Source organism: Ixodes scapularis, unplaced genomic scaffold (genome assembly GCF_016920785.2).
Source record: "Ixodes scapularis isolate PalLabHiFi unplaced genomic scaffold, ASM1692078v2 PGA_scaffold3__209_contigs__length_174095766, whole genome shotgun sequence".
NCBI classification, from domain to species: domain Eukaryota; kingdom Metazoa; phylum Arthropoda; class Arachnida; order Ixodida; family Ixodidae; genus Ixodes; species Ixodes scapularis.
Window position 1 is genome coordinate 37,193,371 of NW_024609868.1, and position 17,682 is coordinate 37,211,052.

Genomic DNA, 17,682 nt, shown 5'->3' on the forward strand with positions numbered 1-17,682 from the left:
TCACCAAGAAGGACGAACCTTCAGATTGGGTAGGCCTTCTCATTGTAGTGTTTCAAAGAATGGCATTTTACGGATATGCATGGATCCCTGTCATATAAACCAAGGCTTAAAACGAGAACATCGTGAGTTTCCACGTCGGCAGGACATTGAGTCTGAGTTGGCCGGAGCTCAGTTTTTTTAGTAAATTAGACGCAAATGCTGGACTTCATCAAATTCCTCTTGATGATGCGACATCCAAGATATGTACGTTCGGTACGCCGTTTGTGCTATATCGACTTTTTCGTTTACCATTTCGTATTGCATCAGCACCAGAGGTGTTTCAGAAAACAATGAGCCAAGCATTTGACGGCTTGCAAAGCTTACATGTCTACATCGACAATGTGTCTATCTGGGGTTCCTCGCGCGAGGAGCACGGACTAACAGTTATCTTGAAAGCTGCAAAAGCTGCAGGATTAACACTAAACTTAGACAAATGCATGTTTGGAGTCGAACAAATAAATTATCTCAGGGATCCTGTGTTCGATCCTCACCCCTTGCCGTTTCGAACTGGATGGACATCGTAGCGGAACGGCCGTGGTAGCGGCGTGCGGTCACGTATCACTAGTGCGTGGCACACGTTAAAGACCCCAGGCTATCGGTTGTACTGCACTGGCTAAATTTCTCATACAGCCGGCACACAAGACGCCCATCGAGACTGACTCACTTCCGGTTGTCTAAAAATACACACAACACACCTCGCAACTTTCACGACCTATAGGGGGCGCACTAGCGCTTGTCAAAATGACTGTCATCTGGATGAACGTCACAGAACAGCAGTACGAGGCTGGAACTGCGACGCGTAAGCATATTCGAGTTTTACTATATAAGAGCAGTACTAGAGCCTTACTTTATTTTTCCACACCAGGAAGGTGCGTGCGAGCACCTTTATTATGAAGCCGATCATTCAGGAGCTAGGGAGCGCGATTCTCACAGCAAGGTACCACCATCGCTGAAATATGCAAATTATTAACCACTATCGTCGTCTAAGGCGAAAAGGAACGTCGCCAGTCGGCACAACCACCTCCACATTCACACAACCTCACTTCAAAGAGAGGAGTTACACATGGGCTAATCCTATCTTATTCGAACCTCCAATGAACTGGATAAACGAAACAAGAACAATAAAAACATTTTAATATGCCCGTGGCCACTTCTCCACATAAACAACACGCATATTTAGACAATTATCCTGACGTGGCACAAATAGTCGGTTGCCCTTTTTAAATAAGGTCAGATGCTGTACCTTTTCGTTAAAGAATTCATGCTGCATCAATTTGCGGAAAGGAGAGCTTCGTCCCACTACACAGTGTACTTTCCCTCTGTCAAAATTTTAATATTGGAGTCTGTTAATATTTCAAAACACGTATTGAATTCTATATTGCCTCACCGAACAAACCCGTATCGCGCGGAGCAATGAAAAAAAAAAAAAAACACGGAGTCACGCTTTACAAACGTATTTATTGCCTTAACATACAAAACTATAGTAAGCTACCTTTTTCTGGTCACTCCAACCAGCCCCCACCGATACCGCGACATCGGCGTTTCAATAATAACCGCCGGAAATGTCTGCGGAGACAAAGCTCCCTGCCGCAAGGCTGATTCTTCAGGTCGGGGCAGGTCTCGTTGTAAATGTAATACTTCTGACCTGTCCCGCAGAGGAGATCGAAGACGAATTCGCAGCACGTTTCGTTCCTTCCCAGGGCGCTCTCGGGAACGAGGAGGGTGCATGCCCATTCTGCACCGTTGGAAAAGAAATCGTTCCTGTTCGATAACTTCATCATCTCGAGATCTCATATCATTAAAAAAAAATACATTGACTTGTAGATAATCTTATTTTACTTCCCCTGTCGCCCTTGTAAAGTCGAAACTACCGCCACCACGCCGAGAAACCAAGAGAGGCTTTTTGTCGATCTGACCTATTTTTAGGTGACAAAGTTTCAGTGACTTGGTTTGTTAACGTCACTCCCTCTGAAAGCCCTTGCACTTACATTTCCCCAGGACGCACATGATACGCCATTCAATACTTCGATTTTAATCTGTCTGATAAATGAGATGTGGGGAAACCGTTTCACCCTACAGCGGTCATGAGCCTTCAGCGGCGAAACAGGTGGAAGCCCTTTTGCCACTCAAACGGCACAACCATCGGAGCACGATACCCGTCCTCCCTATACCGTCTCCCTAACAAAGCGGGCCTTCCCGCCCGCTTTGTTTAGGATTGTAAAATGAGGCCATTTTCGTCGCGACGCTTGTTTCTTTTAACACGCGATGCTATAGCGTTCTGAGCTTAAGATATACTATCGTATTTCATAAAATATATCGCGTTTAATATTGCATTTTAAAAAAGCGGAGCGTCTACGAACCTCTAATATGTGAGCGAAAATACTTACCACCAGCGTAGATGTTTCTGAAGACTGTGCACTGATGACAGTCCAGATACGCAACATAAACTGTCAACGAAACGTTTTCTAAAAAAAAAGGGGGAAAAAATCGATATAAGTTATGGTCCGTTCAACACTTCTACAATAACCTCGATGGAGCAGATATTGATGTTTTCAACCCAAATTTCGTAGCTTTTAGGGATTTGTAACTAACCTGTGAACATTTTGTTGTGCATCATTATCAAGGCGTCAAGCTCTTCATGAGCATAAAAAATAATCCAATGAATGAATGAATATCGTAGATATTCATTCATTCATTGGTCATCTCGCAGGTCATCTCAGATTTTCAAAAGCGTACTTTATGACCCGCAATTAATTATTTTGGATCGGCATGCACCGTACAATTAACAAATATGTCCACGCATGTCACTCATGCCAAGCAAAGAGCTACGCCTCCTTGCCCTCTATGAGCAATTTATACACCGACAAACCCATTTGGTTCCGTGGGACTCGACTTTCTCGGTCCCTTCTGCGCGTCAAAAGCAAAGAATTTATGGATAAGTGTAGCCATCGATTACTTGACACGGTACGCCTAGAGTTCCCGTATAGGCTCCCTACGGCACCCAGAGTTGCTTGTTCACCCCGTAGCACCGGCTTTCTTGCACGGCATTCGGAGTCTGCTCCTCACGTGACTGAATTCGGCGAATAGCGGCGCCGCGCGTTCGCGGTGCGCAGCGCGCTCAAAAGCAGAGGAACGTACGCCGGGTCGCGTGCACCGTCTACTTTCCTGCACGAAATTTGTGCTCCTCACATGATCGGATCTCTGCGAATAGCGGCGCGGCGGCACGTGAAAAACAGACGCGCAACTCTGGCTTCCAATAGACCGATCTCACCAAGCCAGAGCTCTGCACCAAGACTTCGGAGCACGCGTGACGCCGCCATAACTTTAGTTCACCGGAGGCAGATGGCAGTGCGCGAGGGTTCGTGGCGTCTCGTGCTCTACACGCGCAGAACTCTAGCGGGGTTATCGCACGTGCAGAAAGACTAAAGTTCCCTCGATGCATTGCGGCAGCGGTGGCGTAGTCAAACTGGCTGCTGAGATCGGCCTATTCAGGAACTCAAGAAGGCAGGGCGAGGGTAAGACGGGCCGGAGAGGAGGATGCAGACGGAACGCTAAAGAGAGGAGGCGGTTTCCCTCTCTCTTTTCCAGGGTTCCGTCTGCTTCCTCCTCCCCTGCCCCTTCTTACCCTCGCCCTTCGTTCTTGAGTTGCAACGGACTATTCACGACGTGAGCGATCGAAAGCGTCGCTGTGGTCGGCCCACCACAATTGGTCGAATGCTGACTATGACGTCAGCAAAGGATGTCTCATCGACGGAAATAAGAGGAATGTAGGAACTTCAATTTTGTCGGTGTTGGCAGTGTTGCTTTGAGAGCGCCATGAGTTCAGGCCTCCACCATGCCCATTACAAACACCATCGAACTTGTTGTTCACAAGGTAGTGACGTCACGAAAGGTAACCGAACGAGGGCTCTACCGAAACATTTCGCCGCTAATAGGTACGCCGAAACCAAAGCGCCCCCCGCTGCCACGGCCCTTCATGCAGCCGATTGTTTCTGCATTCCATCTTCCTCGGACGTAAAGAGCTCCCCAGTCCATTATTACAGATCGCGGTACACCATTTCTTGCAAAGCTCTCTCAAGAAGTCTGTCGTCTCGCCTGCACAATTCACCACATTACTATACTGCCTATCATCCCGAAACAAATGTATCGGCACTGCAAAACGCTTCAATAATACACTAGCCGACATGAATTCCATGTATGTTGCACATGACCGCGACAGTTGGGACTTCATTTTGCCTTACGTAACATACGCCTATAATAATAGAAGTCAGGCTACCATAGGCTGATCCTCGTATTATTTTATATGCGCAAGAACCGTTGGCCACCATTGAAACCCTCTCAACATACACCGACGACTCTTCTCTTGAAACGTATGACCTAGAGCAACTAAATGAGCTGCGCTTAGAGTATCGGCACTCTGTTCCCCGACATTGTTGTGGGCACCGCCATTTGGGTGCCTTTGCAGAGCAGACGCAACTGCCGATCGTCATGATTCAAAAGTGCGACTTGCTCAGCATTAGATTCGGTGTTAGGAAGGTCATGTAATATTGCTTTGCTCTGTCGCGAACTGTTTGAACATTTCTGGAGGGCGAAAAGGCGTTTCATGTGATTTCAGATAAGACACAATATGGGCAAGTGTCGTTACTCTGAAGCGTAGCTCATTAAGTGGCACTAGTATGACCAAGATATCCCCTACAGCGCCGAAGAAGTTCGACAACCGTCCCGCATCCGCACCTTGGAGTTACAGCAGCAACAAATGATTCGCCACGCCGAAAACCATACTCCAGTGTCCGACAAAAATTGCCGGCGAGGCTTTCCTCTAGATACCTTCCCGCATATCCAAAAAATGCAACAAAAAAATCTTCGAAGATTTTTTTTTCAAGAATCTTTTATCAGGGGCCCTAATCTGGACACTGCGAAAACGTCGGCGAGAAATCCGGCGGCTCTGATTGGCCGGCGGCGTTATCCAATCAGGGCCGCCACATTTCTCGCCGACTTTCTCGACAACTGTCCGGATTAGGGCCCTAATTATCCACGGACTATGAAGTGACCCCAGTTCTCCCGCCACGCGACAACTGCAGTGAATCTCTTGACATCGTCCACGTCGCAAGTCAGAAACCCTATACCACCGTCAAACCCCTTCATAACCTATATATGGCTGCTGAACCGGCTCTTTTTGAACGGAGATGTAATAGTCCTTTTGAAACTTCCGCGCCATCGCCTGTCCGCCATTGCTTGATCACGTTCACTGATCACGTATTGAACACGAAGGCTTCGTCAGCGTTCGGCGTGAACTCGGCTTAGCTCGTATTGGACCCGAGCGCCGCGTCACCGCTTGGCGAGGACTCGGATCCAATCACGCACTCCATATCCAAGAAATGGCACCCATCAATGTGACTCGATATGGACTTTTTAAATGGTTCTATTGACAGAAAAAAAAAGTGAAGCTCATGAGATATAGCTAGGACCGCGCAACTTGTGTTTGGCGAAATTCTGCTTGTTTGTTGTTTTTGTCGTTGTTCTTTAGCGCGTGAAAGAGAGCCTCCTTGCGCGGGCTTTTGGGTTTTACCACGGCCGGTATGGAAGCGCGCGCTCTCTTTCTCTTCTTACGGCCTTTGCAATCGCCCGGGAGTCAATGGCATTTTTTCTCCGTATGTAGTTCACTTGCTTGTCGCCAGGGCGCAACCACCTCACCCCACCTAACCCCACTCGTAGAGTTCCTTCGAGCTGCTTTGCGCTGGTGTTCGAGCTTCGTAGGTTGTTGTTTTGGCAATGGTTTATTGAACTTCGCTTCGATTTAAGTCACTCTACCGACAGGCAGTGTCGTCAGCAAACTGCGTTCCCCTGTGACGAAAAATCAGCTGGATATGTGCACAAGCCCTCGAGGAAGCACTTTAAGCTGTAATATGCACTGTGCGAAAATTGTATAGACTACTACACTCTCGTCTAGAGCAGCTGACCGACTTCATGTGCGGCCTATGAAATGATGATGCAGACCACAGCAATAGATAGATTGGGCCTGACTTACATTTCACGAGAGCGTTCGAATTATTTATCATTTAAAGTTGCTCCACGTAGAAGGGGTCCGTCTCCTCCTGTTCTTGAGTTGCAACGGAAGTCCTGGAGGTAAAGGCGAGTATAGTTTTTCCGCAATTGCATTCGCTGTCTCTACTTACCACTTTTTACTGCCGATTCTCTCGGATATGTGCGTCAAATATTCACCGTTTTGGGCTCATCAAAAGCGCATTAGTTAGTAGCTGAGGGTCTAAACGTAAGGATAAGGCGTCAAAGGCTATACAAATCTCGGCCGCAAGTTGCGACAGCGCTGAGATTGCACTGTCAGACGCGCTCTGTGCAAGCGGCAAAGGTTAGCCCAGGGGTGAGGTGACAGCGCCCCCCGCGAATTGTGGCGGGAGGTGGCGATTGCCCCAATTGCTAGGCCGTAAGAAAAGAAAGAGAGAGAGCGCTTCCAGTCCGGCCGTGGTTTGACATTGCTACAACATTTTCTTTTCGGTGTTTTTTTTTGTTTTTTTTTTTGCATTTTCATTGTGAGCGCGCGCTGTCGGCATTGGGTACTACCGTACCACATAAAATGGCATTACCCTAAACAAGAGGACGTTAAGGCACCCTACTTCGAACAGTCTGGCAGACACCGTTATAGTCGAACCCTCATTCAGTAAAGTAAACCCAACGATTCATCCACAGTCTTAAAATATTTCACAGAATTTAGATATTTATTGTTCTAGGTTTTACTCACGTCCTGGTGCTTGCATGTGTATAACGTTTTTCGCAGTATATCCTTCAGATGATGAGAGGGTACCTGTTAGATTGCTGTAAAAAGAGCGCGAGTAACAACCAAATTTATTCATGGGGTACACTGTGCTCATACCGCACTATATGTAAACAAGAAGAAGAACCTGTCGTTCACCACCTTGTCATGTAAGAGCAATAAAAGGGCATTCACCCGAGTTAGCTGTTCCGTAACTTTTTTATATCCTTAATCTAACTGTGTTTGCGCCATTGTCTCCGAGTTCTAACCAAGTTTCGTACTTTATTAGTTATCGGTTAAATATTTGAAATACAACACTTAAAAGAACACTGAACTCCCAATAGAAACATTTTTTTAAGTGTCCGGATAAAACACGTATGTTGAAAAATAAGCTTTAAAAAAAATCAGCGTGGTTGCGAACTTTGAGTTAGGACCAGTTCAGAAATCTGCGTTATTTCGGCCACTTCGGACCGACACATACACCTATTTCGGAATCGCTCCTAAAGACACCGAACACCCCCAAAGTTATTCTTCCAGTTAGGTATCAAAATAAACCGTCCTCCACCCCCGCCCAAAAAAAAAAAAAAAAAATGGTAGGTTGGGGGGGGGGGGGGGGGCAATACTCACTTCGCGAGACATATTTTTCTTTGGGATAATTTTCGACACGGGCTGTATTTCGGTACGCATACCCGAAATAAATATCATCATTTGGAATGGCTCAAATAGACCGATCTCACCAGCTAATTTGAGTACGCCACCGCTGCCGACATGCATCGTGGGAGCTGTAGTCTTCCTGCACGCGCGACAACCCTGCTGGAGGTCTGCGCGAGCAGAGCACGAGGCGGCATGAGCTATCTCGTGAACTGGCGTCTGCCTCCTACGAACTACAGTTATGGCGGCGTCACGCATGCGTGGAACGCTTGGTGAGATCGGTCTATTCGCGACATGCGCTAAAGAAATACGAAAATTTATTTCGCGAAATTTTTTTTTACGAAAGAGTTGCACATAAAGAAAAAACACAGACAGCACATCTTTCGTAAAATATTCTTTGCAATACGAATGCGCTCCCTAAAAGACTGTTTATGTTGTGGTATGCCTGTTTCATGCAGCTACTTTAAGCAAAAAATCATTCGGGAGGATTTCACTGCCTCTTTAATTATGCGCGCTAGAAACATTATTATCTATGTACTACACATAAACAGGAACAGAGTGATTACTGGATTGTCTGGATTGTTCTTTAAAGAATTTAAAGAAAGACATAACTTTGTTTGTTTTTTTTCCCAAGAACTGTAAAACATTCAAACTAAGTAATGTCACCCCTGTTTTCGTGTGTGCTCGTCGTGTTTCATGCGACCCAAGAGATGGCGACGCCACATGCCGAATCGCAAACTACCGGGCCAATTAGCTTCGTCATCATTAATCTGTCATGTGTACAATGATCACACGAGGGAACAAGCAGCTCAGTTTCTTTATAACAAATAGAGTATTCATGCTCAAATTGCCCATTGAAGTTTCAAGATAAGAGCCCCCTGCGTATTTGCTGGTTCAGCCTATAATTAAGCTTTAACGGAATGTGCTGTCTGTCACTAACAGTGTCCTATGTTTTCATAAAACAATATATATATATAGCCGCAACAAAGAAAGTGTAAACCAGAAGTGGTGCCATACTGTCACGGGTGGTGACCGAAAGAACAATAAATAAACAGGAAGAAATAAACGTTTAATGTGGCGAGCTTGTGCCAAAAATAAAAAGGCTCAAAAGATAATAACAAAGCGTCGCGGGCGTCGAAGTCGGCGTAAGAGCAGAGTCGAACGCTGGGGCGAGACTGACTCCGGTCGCCTTGTGGAGTCCCTTATGCACCCTCGTTGGTGTCTGGGTCATTCGGCGTAGAACTTTCGGTGCGTAAAACAATCGCAACACGATCAGGCGAGAATGTTCTCGAACTTACGAGAAGGCCAAGTTGAAAGAATAAATAAAATGACAGTCCGCTGATTGGAATCGAACCTATACCCTCCGCGCGACAGTCAAGCACGGTAACCACTCGGCCACGCACGCTCTTGCTCTCCAATTTTTTTTTTTTTTATTGCATGGGAATAGAGGACGAGAGGACACACCATAGGTTAGCACAGGCAGACATTACGGTCTAGAACACTTTCATATTCATTAAGCTGGAGAGCAGAGGCAACCAGTCGGGCAGAATTTCGCGACACACGTATATACTTTTGATTTGGGCTACACACTGAGTAAAATAAAAACTCACAGGTTTTGGTGCCTGACTGGCGTTTCTTACATCCATCCGAGATTTCCATGTACTATATAAACCCAAGAGCATAATGAGATCATACGGCACAGTGTCTTCCGAAGAAACAGGCAGGAAACGTATTGAATGCGGTGAAATGTTAAGGTCGTTTTTCAACGTGCGCTGCAGGACATCCCAGAAGAAAATTGCGTCCCAGCAATCAATAAAAACATGTTCTGTCGTTTCTGGTGTTTTGCACAGTTTAAAAGCGCATCGTCTCGATGAGACGTGCCAGGAAACAAAAACAGCAAACAAACAAAAATAATGGCAAACTACGCAAACTTGTGCAACTCAATCCTATCAAGCGTATTACAAAACACAATTCACAGTCCTATAGCGATCGTAGTACGGCTTGAGGCGCACGACGTGGACGACTTCCGGTGGTGGAGGGCGGCGTGATGAAGTCCGTGTTCCTCTGGGGCACTTTGTAGGGTCCGAGGTATCGCTTCAAGAGTTTCTCGCTTAGGCCGCGTCGTCGTATCGGGGTCCAAACCCACGCGGTCTCCGGGTTTGAAGTGAACGTCGATCCGGCGAAGGTTGTACCGGGTAGCGTCGACACTTTGTTGACCTTGAATTCGGAGTCGGGCGAGCTGGCCAACTTCCTCGGCTCATTGAGCAACAGCCTGGGCGTCGAGGCTTCCATCGTCAGCTGGTTCGTGGGGTAGCATCGCGTCGAGCATGGTCGTTACTTTTCTGCCATGCACCAGCTGAAACGGTGTTACTCCTGTGGTCTCTTGTACCGCCGTGTTGTAAGCAAACGTGACGTAGGGTAACACATCGTCCCAAGTCTTGTGCTCTACGTCGACATACATAGAGATCATGTCGGCGATAGTTTTGTTTAGCCTTTCTGCTAGTCCATTTGTCTGCGGATGGTACGCAGTGGTTCGACGATGGCCGGTGCCACTGAGACGAAGTATCTCTTGCGTCAGGCCATGAACGAAGATCCACGGTCTGTGATGAGAACTTCAGGGGCGCCGTGCCGGAGGACAATGGACTCGATGAAAAACTTAGAGACTTCAACAGCCGTGCCTGCTAGAAGGGCTTTCGTCTCGGCGTACCGTGTGAGATAATCGGTGGCGACGATTATCCAGCGGTTTCCCGACGTTGCCGGCGGGAAAGGGCCAAGTAAATCCATTACGATCTTCTGGAACGGCATAGACGGGGGAGAAATCGGATGCAGAAGTCTCCACGGCTTTGTCGGCGGTTTCTTGCGTCGCTGACACTCGTGGCATGATCGAATGTAGAGGTGAACGGTCTTCGGTAGCCTCGGCCAGTAGTACTTTTCGCGAATCCTGGCGAGCGTCCTGCTGTAGCCAAGGTGTCCAGCCGTTGGGTCGTCATGGCATCCTTGGAAGATTTCGTCTCGAAGGCTGGCAGTAATAACCAACAGCCATGCTGTGTTGTTGGTGATGAAGTTCTCCAGGGAAGGGAAGTCCCTTGACGCATGGAGAAGGTATGCAGGATTCTTAAGAAAGCGCGGGGAACCGTACTCGCTTGTCCCTCTAAGCGCTCAATGAGCGCTCGCAGTTCGGGGTCGTCTCGTTGGAGTGTTGCCATGTCGCTGACGTCCAAAGCGCCGAGGAAAGACTCCTCGTCGTCGTCTTCGATACAGGCAGGACCGGCCTCGACAGGAGGGAGCTCTTGACAGGCAGTCGACGTCATTGTGCTTCCGGCTGGACTTGTACAGAACGGGCATGTCGAACTCCTGCAGTCGTAGGCTCCACCGGGCGAGGCGTCCGAAGGGGTCTTTCAGATTCGCGAGCCAACAGAGCGAGTGCATGGTGGTCCGTGACCACGCGAAAAGGACTTCCATACAAATATTGGTGAAACTTTTTTATTGTCCAGACGACAGCAAAGCACTCCTTTTCAGTTGTTGAGTAGTTCCTCTCGGCCTTAGACAGCGTCCGACTCACGTATGTGATGACTCGCTCTGCCCCGTCCTGCCTTTGAACTAGCACCGCGCCAAGTCCGGTGTTACTGGCGTCCGTGTGGATCTCTGTATCAGCGAACTGGTCGAAATGACCAAGAATTGGAGGCGTCTGGAGTCTTCGTTTCAGCTCATCGAATGACCGCTGGTGTTCTTCTGTCCATTCGACCTTTACGGCGTCCTTCGTGAGGTGCGTCAGCGGTGCGGACAGCTTGGCGAAGTCCCGAACAAATCGTCTGTAGTAGGCAGAGAGTCCGAGGAATCTACTCACGGCCTTCTTGTCAGACGGCGGCGTAAATGCAGCTACGGCACGCGTCTTCTCGAGGTCAGGGAGAACACCTTTGTTGTTCACGACGTGGCCAAGGAATTTAAAGAATTTCTGACACGCCAAAAAAATAATTTTTTTTTTTCATGCTAGGCGTTGAAATGGCATGTCAGGACATTACAAAAAAATTGTTTCACTATACAGGTGCGTAGTTCTTTTTATAAAAATAGAAATACGAGGCCCAATTCAAAGTTCCTGCCAGTGCACTGTGACGTAACAGTGTACCGCAAGGTGTCGGGGCGGTCAGAAGGGAGGCATCGCCGGAAGTCACGTGAGTTTCATCCCTCCTCGTGCTTACTGCGAGCGCGTGTAATATTTTTTTTTTATATTTTTGTTATTCTCCGCACCACCACGAGCGATCCAAGCAGACAAGGTTTCTTTTAATTGCTTTTCATCGCTCAATGTTGCTGTAAAGGTAGAAGAGAAATCAGTCAATTGACGTGATCAACTACAATGCCTAGAAGGTGCTGTGTGAGGGACTGTCCCCGTATTTCAGCAACTGAAGAAGAGATCACACTGCATGCATTTCCGAGAGACGGCAGGCATCTTCAGCCTGGAGAGTATACGATGATTCGACGACCTCGGTGTCCGAACCTTCAGCAATGCAATTGGGAGTGTCGTACGCTAGCAATCCTAATTTCTGCGAGCGTTCTAATTTTTTTTTTCTTTTTAACTTGATAGCTTGTTTTGTGCCCAGTGTAGCTCTGTACCATCGGACTGACGGCATGCACTCGTACACTGGCTTGTACTCGCCACGCTTTCATCATCGACCTCCATCACGTCGATCTACTGAATCTTCGTCCTCAACTTTTACAGCACGGAAACTAACTAACAGTGCAGCGATAAAGAGTTAGTGACTTCGTTTTCTTCGTTTTATACAATCGCTCGTAATAAGAGCAGGAAAAAAGAAACTCTTAGGCACGGTCGCGGAGAGCACGAGGAGTGAAACTCACGTGACTTCCTGCGAACCCACCTTTAGTGACGTAGGACGATGCCTCCCTTCTGACCGTTCCGACACCTTGCGGTACACTGTTACGTCACAGTGCACTGGCGGGAACTTTGAATTGGGCCTCGTATTTCTATTTTTTATAAAAAAAAAAAACAAAAAAACTACGGAACTCTATAGTGAAAAATTTTTTTGTAATGTCCTGACATGCCATTTCAACGCCTAGCATGAAAAAGAATTTTTTTTTTTTTGGCGTGTCAGAGGCCCTTTAAGTTCACCATAGGCGAATCGACACTTTGTTGGCTTGAGTAACAGGCCGGCGGTCTTGATGGCTTGAAGCACGGCTCGAAGTCGTTTCAGGTGCTCGTCGAAATGTCGTGAAAATACCACGACATCGTCGAGGTAGACGAGGCAGCTTTGCCATTTTAGACCTGCCAGCACGGTGTCCATGACACGCTGGAAGGTGGCTGGCGCTGTACAAAGTCCGAACGGCATCACTTTAAGTTCGTAGACTCCGTCGGGAGTGACGAAGGCAGTTTTCTCCCGGTCGCGTTGGTCGAATTCAATCTGCCAGTAACCACTCTTCAGGTCCATCGACGAAAAATATCGGGCGTGGCGCAGTCGGTCTAACGTATCGTCAATGCGGGGGAGCGGATAGACGTCCTTCTTCGTCAGAGCGTTCAGCCGACGATAGTCCACGCAAAACTGCAGGGTTTTGTCCTTCTTTACAGGGACGACTGGGGACGCCCTTGGACTTCTTGAGGGTTGAATGATGTCGTCGTCGAGCATTTCCTGGACTTGATCTTGAATCACCTTCCCTTCCTTTAAGGAAACTCGGTACGGCGACTGGTGGACAGGGAGCGCGACGTCGTCGGTAATAATGCGATGTTTCGCCATTGGTGTTTGGCGAACTTTCGACGACGTGGCAAAACAGTCACTGTATTCGGCGAGGAGATCAACCAGTTGCTGGCGCTTAGGAGCTGGGAGCTCGGGGTCGATGTCGATCGGCGGCGGCGACGTGCTATTCTGCTGTGACGTCGAGGTTTCTTCGGAGATTGCGGTGACCACGGCTGGCGCCTGAAGCTCCTCGATGTGGCCCACGGTGGTACCCTTCGTTAGGTGCTGCGGCTCCTCTCGGAAGTTTGTCACAAGAACGTCCTTTTTGGAGATCCGTTACGCCTCGTGCGACGCCAATTCCTTTCTCAAGGAGCAGTTGGACGCTGCCTTCCAGAAGAGCTTCACCGTGCATGGCTGCGTCGGTTATGACGGAGACGAAAACACCGACCGCGGCGGTAAGTTCACATGGTCAGCGATATCTCGGATCGCGGTTGACGTCGTGTGCGTCTCCACCGGCGGTAAAATAGGCTTTTGCAGCGTCAGCTGGTTTTCCCCGAGGTCGATGACGGCGCCATACTCGCAGGGGAAGTCCATTCTGAGGAAAACGTTCCTCGAACAGTCTTGCAGAACGACGAACTTCACAGGGCAGGGCACGTCTCACCGTGGATCTCGATGCGAACAGTGCATCTCCCGACTGGTGTGATGAGGTGCCCTCCGGTGGTTCGTATTTGAGGTCCATCCCACGGCGTGGTGACTTTTCGAAGGCGGCGGAAGAGCCTCCCACTCAAGACTGAGTAGTCTGCTCCGGTGTCCACGAGTGCTGATGCGTCGTGGCCGTCGATGCCGACGTTTAGGTTGTTGGACACCGCTGCAGGAGCGTCGTTTCGGTCTCTGGTAGCGTTCGAATGGGGACCCTCCGACGTTCGTGGAGGATCTTGGCTTCGGTCGTCTTCGGCAACTCCACCTCCAGGGGTTGCCGCGCCTAGTTTCCCCGGCGTGGAGCGAGGGGCGACAGGCTTTCACGTCGGGGTCGGTGCATCGGACAAGCTGGACGTCGTGGCGAAGGCGACTGGAACTCTCGACGGGACGCAGGCTCGGGGGACTGAGGTCGTCGCAGGTACTCGTCGATCTCTCCTGAGGGCGTTCACCATACCGGGGGGCGCGGGTCGTTTGGGTGGAATCCGCACAGCCCGAGTCGTCGGTAGGGGCATCGGCGGTACACATGGTCAGCTTCCCCGCAGTGGTAACACAGCGGGCGTCGGTCGGCCGTCCTCTAGACGTCTGTCTTTCTCGGCGCAGGTTGCTCTGGGTGAACGTGCGCCTGATGTTCCTGTCGTCGAGGATACTGCGGTGTTGGGGCGTCTCTTCGGGGTGGCGCCGTGGCTTGGCGGTTAGCTTGCGGTGGTCGTCGGGCCATGGCGGCGTAGCTCAAAGTCGGTTCCTCTGGCATCGTCGTGTTGATCGGAACCTCAGGTTGGAAGGCCCGGTGAACTTCCTCTCGCACGACCTCGGCGAGCGACAGTGAGGACGGGGAGCATCTTGCGGATTTCTTCCCGGACGACTTCACGGATGATGTCATGGGTGCCTGGGAGGTCGGTACCAAGGTCGGATCCGGATGTCGCCAGAGTAGTCACGCCAGGGTGTCGCTCGTAGTGTCTGGCGCGTGCTAGTAGCGCCCGTTCTATATTCGTCAGCTCCGTGACGAACCCGTCGACACTTGTCGGAGGATTGCGAATGAGGCCTCCGAATATCTCGCTTCTCACACCCCTCATCAGGTGCCGCAGCTTCTTCTCCTCTGTAGCCTGAGGATCGGCGCGGGCGCTCAGGCGAAGAACATCCTCGACCAAGCTGGTGATGCTTTCATTCGGGCCTTGCGTCCCTGTTCGAAGGATGTCTTCGGCCCTCTCACGTCGGTGTTGGCTGGTAAACGTCTTCTTTAGTTCTTGCTTGCACACCTCCCACGAAGTTAAAGAAGCCTCGTGGTTCTCCAGCCAAAATCGCGCAGTACCTTCCAGCGAGAAGTAGATGTTCTGCAAGCACTGCTCAGGTGTCCACCCGTTATGACGGGCCACACGTTCATAGTGTTGTAGCCAGTCCTCGATGTCCTCGTGGGCGTCCCAGTGGAAAGGCGTCGGAGTCCGGGGTGTGACGGGTAGGGAGATACCGGTAGAAGCGGCCGGGGTCTGAGACAGGTTGGCCATCGTCGTCTTCTTCGGCCTGGGCTTGTCCGGGAGCAGGCCCAATTCAAGGGACTGACTTCTGGTACAACGACTTCTTCGGACTCCGGCGTCTTCGGCGAAGGGTAGCCTTCCGGGGGTGAGCACGTCGCTTGGCCGGGATGTCCTTGGAGGGGTACGATTAACGGGCATAGAATGGAGTACCCTGCACCTCCACCAAAATGTCACGGGTGGTGACCAAAAGAACAATAAATAAACAGGAAGAAATAAACGTTTGATGTGGCGAACTTGTGCACAAAAATAAAAGGGTTCAAAGATAATAGCAGAGCGTCGCGGGCGTCGAAGTCGGCGTAACAGCATGCAGAGTCGAACGCTGGGGCGAGACTGACTCCATTCGCCTTGCTTATGTACCCTCGTTGGTTTCTGTGTCATTCGGCGTAGAACTTTCGGTTCGTAGAACAATCGGAACACGATCAGGCGAAAATGTTCTCGAACTTACGAGAAGGCCAAGTTGGAACAATAAATAAAATAACAGTCCGCCTTGACTGGAATCGAACCTATACCTTCCGCGCGACAGTCAAGCGCTATAACCACTCGGCCACGCACGCGCTTGCTCTCCAACGTGCGTGGCAATATATACATAAAGTGTCCCGCAACCTCAAGAAGGTAACAAATAGGTACAATGTACCTTTCATGTTCTCTGCGCCATGAAAGTTTGCGGGCCTTTGTCCGAGGATTTCCTCGGAAAGAGAGAAGACGAGTGGCTGCAACAAAAAGCACGCCCGACCGTTTGTGGATTGTGCCACAGCGGTCCCGCTTTCGTGTGGGAAAGTATATATTGGTCACACTGCGCGCTGTGTTAATGACCGCGCACTTGCCGCGTCATGACCGCGTCAATCAGGAATAAAGGCAATGTACACTTGCCAACTCATTGTGCGGACTGCGGGTGTGAGACGCTATTTCAAGAGATCAGGATCTTGGGTAGAAGCAAAGATAGCACAGCCAGAGAACTGATGGAAGCGTTTTTATATAAAGAAGGGACGTGACTGTGTTAGCGATACCTTGGTTTGTTTGTTTGAGAGTGAAGTCCGGTTTTTATCCGGGTTGCTGGTGTGATAATGACTATCGAGGAATGTGTCTTGGTGGGCGACTTTTCTATCTGTTTTCTGTTTCCTTTTTCCTTCTATGTAGCGTGCTGCGCATGCTCTTTCTGGATGTTCGGGGTCGATCGAGCACGAATAAACTAGTTCAAAGTTGCGCCTGTTTGTGTCTACTCGCTTGTGAATGTCCCTTGTGTCACACAAAACACTTCTAGACTGCATCATGAACCAACTAAGCCAACAACAAGTTTTAATATATATATATATTGTCCTACGGTGGTTTCGGTTGTAAAACCAATCAACCTGATTTAATGTTGTAGATATGTACTATCTCTTGGCTCATTTTATAGTTATTTATATATTTGTTTTGTGCGCTCCATAAACGGTGAAATACTACGAATGAGTTCTGTTTCGTGAACTGAATAACTTATTTCATGACTCTGGAATGGACTATTCGTACACGGGTATACAGTGATGCCAAGTCCTTGTTCATCCCATTGTCTTCAATTAAACAACAAGGAATTCCTTCTTTTCGACTAAATTTAATTCGGTTGAATGGCACCTTCGGCTCTTCGACTCCACTAGTTATTTTGTTTTAACACGGAATGTGCTTCGTGGATCGTTTGTATGAAAAAATTATGATGAACGAGCGTCATGAACGAGGGTCATGGACAAACGTTACACGAGATAAGAATTAGAAATGTATATTAAAAAACAAACAGGAAATAACAAAATAAGTATGTGATTTGTGCTGGATACATTATATGTGCTCCCTTCAACAGCATGATCAACTTTGTGTAATTTTTTACCGTATCGCGCACTGCATCGCCCAGTCTAAAAGAAGGACGATATAAAAACAGGTCATATCGCTTTAGTTTATGAAACAAATAAGGGACACAGAAGACAACACAGACGGCACAGGCTTGTCTCCTATGTCAGTCAGGCTTTCGTCTTTCGTAATTTGTCAAAAACGCGCTCAAGCATCCTAAAAGATTCCGTTTAACTTGTAAACTTGGGATACTTCTTTATTTGCACCTTTTTCTACATAAATATTCAAAAAGAATATGGTTAGGCCGGATATGGCACCTAACCATATCCGGTTAGGTGCCAGCAACGGAAGTTGACAGGCGCCGACTGCCAGCCAAACACTGACGCGGCGCTCGTCTGCTTACTAAATGGACATCAGTGCCAGCCGCACCTCTTCCTCGGCCGCCTCCGCGTTACTTCCGGAAGGTGTAAAACATCCCGTGTTTAGACACACA

At 48.8% G+C, this 17,682-nt stretch overlaps 1 protein-coding gene across 1 annotated transcript in view; it reads right to left on the reverse strand.

The window, feature by feature from the left end:
* Positions 1 to 1,541: 1,541 nt before the first annotated feature.
* The window catches only part of LOC115327937, a 30,059-nt gene continuing 13,918 nt past the window's right edge, over positions 1,542 to 17,682 (reverse strand). The window contains exons 3-5 of the mRNA XM_029988991.2: positions 6,797 to 6,870; positions 2,427 to 2,504; positions 1,542 to 1,774 (exon numbers count right to left, since the gene is read on the reverse strand). Of these exons, the coding sequence (XP_029844851.2) occupies positions 1,542 to 1,774; positions 2,427 to 2,504; positions 6,797 to 6,870 (385 nt within the window). The remainder of the gene's footprint in view (positions 1,775 to 2,426; positions 2,505 to 6,796; positions 6,871 to 17,682) is intronic.